The 12,161-nt window shown below is 37.4% G+C and overlaps 1 protein-coding gene across 1 annotated transcript in view; it reads right to left on the bottom strand.

The window, feature by feature from the left end:
* The window catches only part of LOC129227844 (uncharacterized), a 57,970-nt gene that overhangs the window by 29,027 nt on the left and 16,782 nt on the right, over positions 1–12,161 (bottom strand). Inside the window, exon 4 of the mRNA XM_054862461.1 lies at positions 12,039–12,086. Within this exon, the coding sequence (XP_054718436.1) occupies positions 12,039–12,086 (48 nt within the window). The remainder of the gene's footprint in view (positions 1–12,038; positions 12,087–12,161) is intronic.

Here is a 12,161-nt window from a genome sequence, read left to right on the forward strand (position 1 = left end):
TTTGAAACGGTTCATTTTCCTCGGTGGTCTAATGGTAATCAAGTTCAGGTTTGATGAAATTGAAGGAACTCTTCAAATATCATACTCACATTTAAATCGATTTGTAATTTATTAACTTAGTATATCGTCTCCTTTAGTGAACCGGTTTTTATGCTTTTTTTTTGTTGTTGTTTAGTGGTGGTCTAACTTAGGTTCCAAATGTTTGATTTACCCTATTTGTTCTTTAGGGAAAAATTAATGGTAAAACAATAAATTTCATGCAATTTCCCTCACAACGATTAAATATAAAACCCATTGATAAATAAAAGCCTTAAAACAAAGGTATATACTTTCCTTACCTATAGTTAAAAAAAGTACAAAAAAAATATATTATTAAGAGTAATGATAATGAAAATTTTGAATTAAGGATTCTCTGAAGCAAACATAAAATTCATTCTAGTGGAATTTTTAATCTTCATCTATAGTGGGGCCATGTGAAGAAACGTGCGACTTTTATCACGAGTTACATGACACGTACGAAAAATAAATTACAATTTACAATATTACAATTCTAAAATTTACAATTTTACAAATTTAAACTTAAAGCGATTTCGTTTTTTTTTTTTTTTAAGTTGAACTAATGATGAAGACAGTTTTTTTTTTTTTTGTACATAGTTACGCATTTGAAAAAGCCTTTCTTCACAGTCATCGGAAGTCTCCGAGAAATACTTTTAAATAAAAAAAAACCGCCTTCAAAAAAATACCCCGGAACTAAACATCAAAAAAAAAAACTGTTTACACTTATACATTTTGATTCCTACCCAAACATAGAAATGAAATTTATATTTCAATTCCAACACAAAAATCAACTAAATTGAACACCGAATTAGAAAATAAACACTGAATTAAATTACTATACGATGAATTATTTTAAATACCTAACTAATTATATACGATCTCTTAACATTTAATAACCTTTTAAAGTCGGGGCCTCCTATAAACTACTACCTAACGTAACTGAGTAGGTTTAGTTTTAAAGACTAATTTCGCGCATAGTTAGTCTTTAATACTAATATAAAATAAATAAATTTAAATAAATTTAAAACTAAAATATGTAGTTGTTTATAGGAGGCCCCGACTTCAAAAGGTTATTAAAAGTAAGAGATCGTACATAATTAGTTAGGTATTTAAAATAATTCATCGTATAGTAATTTAAATCATTTTTTATTTTATAATTTGGTGTTTAGTTTAGTTGTGTTACAAATTCTGTAAATAATAATTATTTTTGTCATTAATTTGTCGTAATCTAGCTAAATTTAGCGTTTATTAAATTATCTTTCATCTAAAATTATTGTAATAACATAACCTGTAAATAGTTTCTTGTAATGAATACACAGTAGGGTGGAACGAAAAGAAAAGTTTTTGATTTTCAATTTGCCGTAGTGCGGAAAAGTTGCTTTTTTATGCAAACAAGCTGTAAAAAAAAATATGAAAAATATTGAAGCACGTCTTGAGGTGCCGCAAAGAGCATAAAGTTTTGCAAAATTGCAATTTTTGCTACATTTTAAATTTTTTTAATTTTTTTTTGAAATTTATCTTTATGCTTCAAATGCTATCGAAAAGCAATTTTTATGCTCAACAGGTCACATAATAACTTTTTTTTTTTTGTTTGGATTATGTCTTGAGGTGCCGCAAGAGCAAAGTAAGTTTCGCAAAAACGCACTTTTTGCCGAATGCACTGGCATCTGGGAACTTGAGTCATTGCAGCAATGGATGCTTAAGCGGGGCGGGGTTGGTCAGCAGTGATTTGTGTGAGTGGATCCAAGCTCAGATCAGGTGTCAATTTCTTTGTCGAGTTGAGTTAGTGAGTCGCGTAAAATTTCGTTAGTTAGTAAAATACTGCATTGTTGTAATTCGCAATGGCTCAGTCTAAACAAGTGCAGACGAGACAAATGTCAGAATGTCGTATTTTTGGAATATTTAGCGATTTCAATGAAGTTTTACTACCCACTTACGAAGATGTAATGAAATGCTACTGTTTTATTAGATAGGGCCTAAAAAGTGCAGCTGGAAGAGATCTTTCTGTAAGTGAAATATATATGACTTTTTAATTTCCAGAATAGATTACATTTGGTCAAGAGCTTCTTTGAGACAACAGGAATAGAAGCCTAATGGATTCTTAGACGGTAAAACAAAAGAATCAAACGAATTTAAAGACATGCTAAGTCAACAGCTGGAAACCTGTTCTAATCTTCCTGTGGTTACCTCCTTACCCATTGAAAATAACCTTCTTTTTAGAACATACAGGACATAAATACCGATCACAAATATGTGTTTCACTATATCAAGTTGGACTTGCTCACTAGATTTATCTTCAAGGAACCTGGGAAAACTTCCCTACTCCAGATGACTTGCATTTGCAAACCGTATATTTCGATTATACGTGGCAAATAAAAATACGACTGAAAATCTCAAGACTATGACTCAGTACATTGTTAAAGTGTAGTAAAGTATAGTTTTCTTTATATGGGCGTGGCATTTCGCTAAAATTGTTTAAAACAAATAATAATACTGAAATATATTAATAGTAATCATTATTCATTTATACATTTTCAAGAAAGGATCCATTTCTTGTACGGATCAAGTGCGCAATGCGTATGCTCTTGTGTGGTTTAACATCAAGTTAAAACCTTCTCGTACTTACGGCTCTAAACATTTATTTGAACGTATCTTACATTCACGATATCTCTATCATGATTTTAAGAACATTATAGACCGGGTTACATAAAGAAATGGGTATTTTGATGCAACAGAAAATCTCCATTTGGCTATGTTATGCAAAGAGCGTAGAAATGAAAGAGAACTTGGATTACGACGTGTGTTGAATGCAAGAACACAAAGTAGAGGCAGGGTTAAGAAGTTTACCGAACCCCCCTTGGTAAAACATTTGTCTAGTGAATCCCTCAAAGTGAAACTTGTAACCCGTAAGCGGCTCTTAAAAAGCATGATATTCAGTCGCAGGAGACGAAAAATTGACTCAAGAGTTATTTGGATTTCAATGCCACTAATTTGAACAACTATGATTTTGTTTGCTTCACAGACGGCAGTAAGATCAATGAGAGAGTCGGACTAGCATTTGTTTTGTATCAGCATGAGATTGAGTTCTCCATTCATCAGTTCCGTATCAGTGACAACTGTTCCGTTTTCCAAGCCGAGCTCTTGTGCTTAAATCTCGCAGTGAAACACGTCTCGAATTTTCTTGGAGCTAAAGTACTGATTTGCAGTGACTCTCTTTCCTCTCTTTTTTCTCTTTTGAATGTCAGAAGTTTTGAAAAGCTCATTGTGGAAGTTCAAAGCATTATAAGCAATATTAATTCACACGATATTTGTGTCGATTTTACCCATGTGCGAGGCCACTCAGGAATTCGAGGAAATGAAAGAGCTGATGTTTTAGCAAAAGAGGCTACTCGTTTACCTTTTTCCTTAGATGTATCTAATCCTCCCTCATTCTGGAAACTGTTCTACTCTAAGAAAGCTGCTAAGGATTGGAATTCAGAGTATATGTCTTCAAATAAGGGAAAATGGACCAAGAGCTTCCTTCCCACTATTTTCTTTAGATTGAAACGGCAACATTTCAAAACTGATTTTTTTGTCACTCAGTTTCTTACTGGGCATGGTAATTTCAAAGAGTACTTGTATAGATTTAATATTTCTACTAGTAACGTGTGTGATTGTGGACAGGATATTGAAAATCCAAAACACTTGTTGTTTCGTTGCAATCGTTTTAACCCCCAGAGAGAAATTCTTATGCGGGAGCTGAGGAAGTTGTCCGTTTCTTGGCCTCCTGTTCCTTCTGCTCTGGTTCAGAGTGTCGAGACTTTTTCTCTTTTTAAACGTTTTATTTATTCAGTTGTTTGACCTTTTTGCATGTGTGTGTGTGTTTTTTTTTCTTCTCTATTCGTTAATTGTTTGTATGTTGTACTCATTTTATTTTGTGTATTTTGTACTGTTGTGCCTCTTACCTTCGGGCCCTATGTGATACTATGTGGTGCATAGGGAGTTTCTTTTTGTGTCTAATAAAAAAAAAGAGTTATTTGGAAGAAAGAGTTATTTGGTACAGAAAAAAAAAACACTTTAATGTGTCAAAGAAGTAGACACAAACATCATACAGGTTCAACCATTTATTTACAATCATTAAGAATACTTTGAATGGTAAAAATGGAATTGTTAATGTATTTCATAGTATACTAGTGATACCCGCACGGCTTTGCCCGTTGTAGAAAAATTAAAAGGTCATTTGGTTTCCTTGTATATTTACAAATAATGTAAGAAGAATTTCTCGCCAATTGGCTTGCCCATGGTACGGTTCTACGTTATAAAAAGTTGGTAATTTACTCTCCCGTCTTATAATTTTGCTCGGGTAAATGAGATTAAAATTGGAATAGAAAAAGAACAAAATCGAATTTTCGAAAAATCGCTTTGAGGTGCACAACCTCCGTGCTACAAACTAACTTTGCCAAATTTCATGGAAATCGGCAGAACGATCTAGGCGCTATGCGCGTCACAGAGATCCAGAAAGAGATCTAGATCTCCAGACAGACTTTCAGCTTTATTATTAGTAAAGATTATGATTTTTTTTAAACTGTATTTTTTAATTAGTACTTTTTTTTCCTAATGTAATGCTTAAAAAATGTATTCACTGCCATATTTTGTACCGTTACATACAGTAGGAAAGCATGAAAAGGAATTTCATTGTTAAATGGAAATTTCGGTAATTATCAAACTTTAAGCTCGTTGCGGCACCTAAAGATGTTGTAGTAAAGCAATGAAATTTCTTCTGCTTCTTTTTAAACTTAAATGACAACTTTTCCCCCCTACGGCAAACCAAAAAAATTTAAGGTCATTTTCGTTCCACCCTAATACACAGTCCACGTACATTCGACTGAAGTATACGGTCTCCCTATTTTTCAGGGGGGGGGGGGGGTTGTGAATGAATAAAAAGAAAAAATAGAAGGAAACTTCGGGAATCTTGTGGAATACTTGAGAGGTCTCTTTCGAGATTTATAAATAGCCACGGCCGACGGCGGGCGTCAGACTCGGCTGAACGAGGTTGTACTGAGAGTGCATCAGCTCTGTTTATTGCGATGCATCTCGCTATGTTGTTTTACGTATTTGGATGTAAAAACGTGTGCCATCGTTGAGTCTACGGTGTTAATTGATATTTGCCTAATTGCTATGATGAATTTAGCAGTTGTCAATGATATTTCTTGTACAGTATAAATAAATGTCCTGTGTTTTCTCAAGAACTGTATCGTCATTTCAAGAAAGTTTGAAGCTCCACCGAAACCTTTATCATTTGGCGCCCAACGTGGGACTTCTTCAGGACTTTCTTGGAGTAACTTTTTTTTCGTAAAGACTTTTTGAATTTGAACTTTATTTTTATGGTGATTACTCGCGCAATGGATGAACAATTAAAACAACTTCTTGACGCAATCAACTCTGTGAAGAGTGATATGGCGGCTAATCAAGACCAATTAAAAAGTGATTTGACTGCAAGTTTTACGAGAAATCAAGATCAATTAAAAAGTGATTTGACTGCAAGTTTTACGGCAACTCAAGAACAACTGAAAAATGAATTGACTGCTAATCAAGAACAATTAAAAAGTGATTTAACGGTGCTGAAAAATGACTTAGCTTCTGACCAAGAAGAAATTAAAAACGACTTTACTTCGGTAAAGACTGTGATGGAAAATAAATTTAATGACATAGAGCATCGAATTGATGCTATTGAATAAAAATTTGAGGATGTTAAAGGCCGATTTATCGCAGTAGAAAACAAAATCGAAGTAAAACTTGACGAAAGATTCGATTCCGTAGGAAACCGTATTGCCAATACGGTTTCCATCATCACGTGGAGGAGAAAATTAAAGACCTAGAAAGGAAATCGGCAATGATTGGAAGCGGTTCTGCTGACTTTGTTCATTCATCTACACGACCTTCAATTAAGCTCGCCACATTTGACGGCAAGTCTTCTTGGCAAGTGTATAAAACCCAGTTTCTGATAGTTTCCGAAACAAATGGATGGAACTCGGTTACCAAAGCCTGCCATCTTGCAGCATCCTTGAGAGCTGACGCAGCGGACATTCTTCAGACCCTTCCGGACAGCCAGCGCCTGGATTTCGCCGCCCTCACATCTGCGTTGGAGCTTCGCTTCGGTGAGAAGTGCCAGAAAGATTTCAGCCGACTCCAGTTGAAGTCCAGTTTCCAGAAAACCGGGAAAACCCTGCAACAGCTAGCGGCGGACGCCGAGAAACTGTCTCATCTTGCTTTTTGCGACTGTCCTGCAGATGTTCAAGACAACCTGGTACTTAACTACTTCATTGCTAGAATTCGGGATACTGAAATCCAGAAAGTCCTCCGGATGTCGGATGTAAACGAACTGAAATCTTTTTTTGTGTATGCGATGAGATACGAGGCCGCCCAAGAAGCAACCCGTGTGGATCCCCATCTCATCCGGACTCTGGAAACTGATGAGTCTTATTCCAGGTCGTCCCATCTCGCTGAACTTGAGAGACAACTCTGTGACTTGGCAAAACATCTGAACAGCATAACAGCCAAAAACAAACAAGAGCAGAAGTGCTGGAAATGCCGTAGTGAAGGGCACCTGCGAAGGAGTTGTCCGGCCCGCTAAGCTACGCAAGGGAAATAAATCACCACCACCAGAGCTCTGCAGATTTCCTCTACTAGTAGTGGCAGTGATGAACTTTTCATTTACGCCTATGTAAATGGGAATCTTCGCAAACTGATTATCGACACTGGAGCCAATGTGACAATCAATAGGACAGATGTGGCTCGTGAATTTGGATTGAAACTGCTGTGGACATCGCCAAGCGTAAGTCTCCAGACTGTGACAGGTGACAAAATTGAGATTGAAGGTAAAGTGGACTTGGCAATAGTGTTTGGGAATGCCGCCTTCCATCAAATGGCATTCGTTGCTGATATCACGGAACCCTTCATTCTCGGATTGGACTTTTTAAAGAAATACGACTTCACCCTTGACTTCAAGACTTATGAACTGCACTCGATGAGAGAAGACGAAGCCATCTTCAAGAAGGAAAATGACGTAAAATCCGCTCATCAAATAATAGAACAAAAGGAATTCACCATATCCTCTAGAACAGAATCATTGATACGTGGTTCCATTGAAGAAAACAATAGCTTTAGATTTGACCTCATTGAATACCCTAACCTCAGCAATACCCTAAAAGAAATGCTGGTAGCATTTACGCTTGTGGACCTTTCTAAGGATGCAATTATTGTGAGAGTCACCAACGTGAGAAAAAGGTCAAGGAATATCCGAAAAGGTGAAGTGTTGGCAACTTGTACTCCAGTAAACTGCATCATTAGAAGAATCAATTCCCCCGAGACTGTGTCTCCTAAGTCCTTGACATCGAAGTTAATTGGGAGTGCGCCCTTATCGAAAGATCAAAGAACTGCTGCGGAACAATTAGTGGACGACTTCAAGTATCTGTTTTCGTCTACATCGGAGGATGTTGACCGTACGAATTTAACGCAACATAGGATCTACACTGGAGAACATCCACATATTAAGCAGCATTCAAGACGAGTACCGTTCGCCAAGAAGGAAGAGGTTGAGACCCTCCTGAAAGAGATGAAGGAAAATGACGTCATCGAACCTGATCCAGTCGTTGGGCCTCTCCCATAGACTTGGTGCGAAAGAAAGATGGTTCTACCTGATTTTGTGTTAAGTACTGACGGCTGAATGAAATGACCAAGAAAGACAGTTACCTTCTTCCACGGATAGACGACACCTTGGGCACACTTTCCGGACATAAGTGGTTTTCGACCCTGTACTTGAAGAGCGGCTACTGGCCGGTTGAGATACACCCTGACGACCGAGAGAAGACGACGTTTACAACTGGACAAGGCCTATGGCAGTTTAAAGTGATGCCCTTTGGCCTCTGCAGTGCACCAGCTACGTTCGAGCGTCTTATGGAGACAGTGTTAAGAAGACTCTCCTACGAATCCTTTCTGATCTAATTAGACGATATCATCATCGTGGGACGAGCTTCGAAGTACATCTGGCTAATCTTAAAAAGTGCTGCAAAAGCTTAAGGAAGCCAATCTGAAGTTAAGCCCGTTCAAATGTATTTTGTTCCGCCGAGAAGTGAACTACCTTGGTCACATCATCTCTTCTGAGGGTGTACAAACCGATCCAGAAAAGATATCTGCAGTCAAGTGTTGGAGTCGTCCCGAAAACGTCCATCAGCTGCGAAGTTTCCTGGGGTTCTGAACGTACTACAGGAAACTGTGAAGGGTTTTTTCCAACATTACACGACCATTGCATAAGCTGACGGAGAACAAGCAAAAGTTTGAATGGTCCAAAGCATGCGTAAATGCATTTCTACGACTAAAGGAAGCTTTAACATCAACGCCTATCCTCGACTATCCGCAGCCTGGAAAATCCTTCATCCTCGACACTGATGCGAGCCCCGAGGTCATCGGAGCTGTTTTATCCCAAGAAATTCCCGGCAATGAACACGTCATCGCTTACTAGAGCAAATGCTTATCAAAGTCGGGGCGAAATTACTGCGTCACCAGAAAGGAGCTACTGGCCATTGTGAAAGCTGTAGAACACTTCCATCATTATCTCTACGGCCGGAAATTTCTGCTTCGGGCATATCATGCCTCGTTAACTTTGCTTTTGAACTTCAAAAATCCGGAAGGCTAGATAGCCAGGTGGATACAGCGGCTCCAGAAATATCACATGGAAAACAGGCACCGAAAAGGGTTGTCTCACGGTAATGCAGACGCTTTATCAAGGAGACCCTGTCCTGAGAACTGCCATTATTGTTCTCGAATCGAGAAACAGTATGGAACGACTAGCCCTACTTCCTATCAGGTGACAATGAATTCAGCATCATCAGAATCTGATCCATGGAGTGGCAACCAAGTTCGAAAAGATCAACTTGAAAACCCAGACATAAACCAGTTTTGGAGTTTATCGAATGTGACAGTCGGCGACCTAGCTGGCAGGACGTTTCCATCTTCAGTCCTACAACAAAAAGATACTGGGCTATATGGAACTCACTCAATTTACGGAATAGGGTATTGTACCGAAAATGGGAATCTGATGACGGCAAAAAAAATAGGTGGCAGTTACTACTTCCCCGATGAAGGATTTCAGATGTTCTGAAGGAACTACATAGTAGTGCGACTGGAGGACATTTTGGTGTCCTGAAAACCCTCAATAAAGTTCTAGAGCGCTTCTTCTGGAGCAAGGCGAAGCATGAAGTGGAGCTGCTGCCTGTAAAGGACCGAAGAAAAGAAGCAGAGGGAAACTACATCTGTACAAAGTTGGAGCTCCTTTCGAACGAATCGGGATCGACATCCTGGGTCCTCTACCAAGAACTGCTGACGGGAACAAATACATCCTTGTTTCCATTGATTATTTCTCCAAATGGCCCGAAGCATATCCCATTCCAGATCAAGAAGCTACCACCGTAGCAGAGACTCTAGTCCAGCATTGGATCATGAGATATGGAACACTTTTGCTGATTCATTCCGATCAAGGGAGGAATTTCATCTCACCTGTGTTTAAGGGCCTATGTCAAATTCTCGGAATGGAGAAATATAGGACAACACCACTACATCCACAATCGGACGGCATTGTGGAGAGATTTAACCGCACAATCCAGAATAATCTCTCGCTTATGGTCTCCAGAAATCAACAGGACTGGGACAAGAAGCTGCCTATATCCCTGCTGGCCTACCGCAGTGCTGTCCAAGAGACTACCGGATATGCCCCATCTCTGATGTACTTTAGACGAGAGCTTCGGCTACCTTGTGACCTCGTATTTGGTCGTCTTCCGGATGCACCTTCATCGCCTGAGGAATACATCCAAGATCACCAGGCCCGGTTGGAAGATATTCATTACTTCGCACGAGAGCGAATCAACATCGCGGCGGAGAAGATGAAGACCCGATACGACGCAAGGTCAACTGGACATGAATTCAACGAAGGTGACAAAGTTTGGTTATGGAATCCCATCCGACGGAAAGGTCTTTCCCCCGAATTGCAGTCGCATTGGGATGGACCCCATAACGTCCTTAACCGACCGAATGACGACTTAGTGAGGATCCAAAAATCACCTATTGCAAAACCTAGGGTTGTACATTATGATCGGTTAGCCCTTACTAGGACCATAGTTCATAAGTATTACGTTAAACACAATGGTTTATAACATAAAAGTTGTAGATAATTTTTGCTTTTAATGTTTCGTAATATTTTTTGTTATTATTGTGTTTTCTGTGTATTATTGGTTATTATTTAATGTGTGTATTTGTGAACTTGTGATAGAAGTTTGACATTCTTTCTGGGGGTTGTACTGCTCTCAACGTGCAGTCCTTAGGAAGGGTTCAATGTTACAAATTCTGTAAATAGTAATTATTTTTGTGAATAATTTGTCGTAATCTCGCTAAATTTGGCGTTTATTAAATTACCTTTCATCTAAAATTATTGTAATAACGTAACATGTAAATAGTTTCTTGTAATGAATACACAGACCCCGTACATTCGACTGAAGTATACGGTCCCCTATTTTTCATTGATAAGTTTTGTGAATGAATAAAAAGAAAATACAAGGAAACTTTGGGAATCTTGTGAAATATTTGAGAGGTCTCTTTCGAGATTTATAAATAGCCACGGCCGACAGCGGGCGTCGGTCTCGGCTGAGCGTGGTTGTACTGAGAGTGTATTAACTCTGTTTATTGCGATGCATTTCGCTGTGTTGTTTTACGTATTTGGATGTAAATACGTGTGCCATCTTTGAGTCTACGGTGTTAATTGATATTTGCCTAATTGCTATGGTGAATTTAACAGTTGTTAACGATCTTTCTTGTACATAGTGAAAATAAATCTCCTGTGTTTTCTCAAAAACTGTGTCGACATTTCAAGAAAGTTTAAAGCTGCACTGGAACTTTTAAAAGTTGATTTTTGTACTGGAATTGTAAAATAAATTTCATTTCTATGTTTGGGTAGGAAATAGAATGTAAGTGTAATCAGTTATTTTTTGCTTTTCAGTTCCGGTGTATTTTTTGTAGGTTGTTTTTTTTTAATTTAAAATAATTTTTGAAAACAGTCATTTCTATTTCAGGACATCCTGTAATTTTACCGACCCATTTAGCATACTTCTGTGGAAAGCTCAAGAACAGTACCTGCAAAAATTAGTTTAAAGAAATATTTGAAGAATCGCGTATTGGATTCCATTCTGACAGCAGGAAATGTTGGAATTTGGCATTGGTTTCTGCGTTTTATTTCTTGTAGAAATTAAATTAGCACTCTTGTACAAAAAAACTGAAGTACAATAAATGAAAAAAAATGCAGAAAATAAAAAATTAAATCAAATAAAGAAAAGCAAAAAAAAAAAAAACCTTCGCACGACAGCTGTGTAAAGCACAAAAGTAGATGCCCTTTATATCAATACTAAGTTATTGTCAGCTGGTGGTCCTTTGTGACATAATTTACCAAAGTACAATGCTTTACGGTCGCATATGTGATTATGATTTTTTTTTTTAATTTGAAAACGTGACATCTAAATCAAGTGATTAACCGTTTGAATGCGGGCTCTGAATCTCTGTTTCATTTTAGGGGGTGCCATGTAGCAAAAAGGACAGGTATGAGAGTTCGTCTTAAAAAATAAAAGTGAAAATTCTAGACAGTTCCAATATTGTTACACCATTAAATGCATTGCACTACTTATACCTAAAATGTATTTTTATTTCGGACTTGATCTGAATTATTGGGGAAAGTTTTATTGTTGCAGACGTTCAACCAGTTGAAGATAGACCAGACCTTCGTTGAATAACTCAAAGCATTGAATAACATTTTCTTTTCTAATTATATTTTTTTTAAATTTATTTCCGCACATACAAAAAAGCTATCTTAAATTCAAAAATTTTAAACTACTAAATTTCTAATAATAAAAAATCATATTTTTGAAGCCTTAACTTAGGAAAATAATAAAATATTGACTCACCCCTATATGATCTATGGCTTTGCTACTTATCTCAGAAAGAGTAGATTGCTGAAAAAAAAATTACAGATAAAATAAGAAATTAGGAGCATTCGTTTTGTGTAATACGTTAAAAAACGATGAAAA

The sequence above is a fragment of the Uloborus diversus genome, chromosome 8, assembly GCF_026930045.1.
Source record: "Uloborus diversus isolate 005 chromosome 8, Udiv.v.3.1, whole genome shotgun sequence".
In the NCBI taxonomy this organism is placed as follows: domain Eukaryota; kingdom Metazoa; phylum Arthropoda; class Arachnida; order Araneae; family Uloboridae; genus Uloborus; species Uloborus diversus.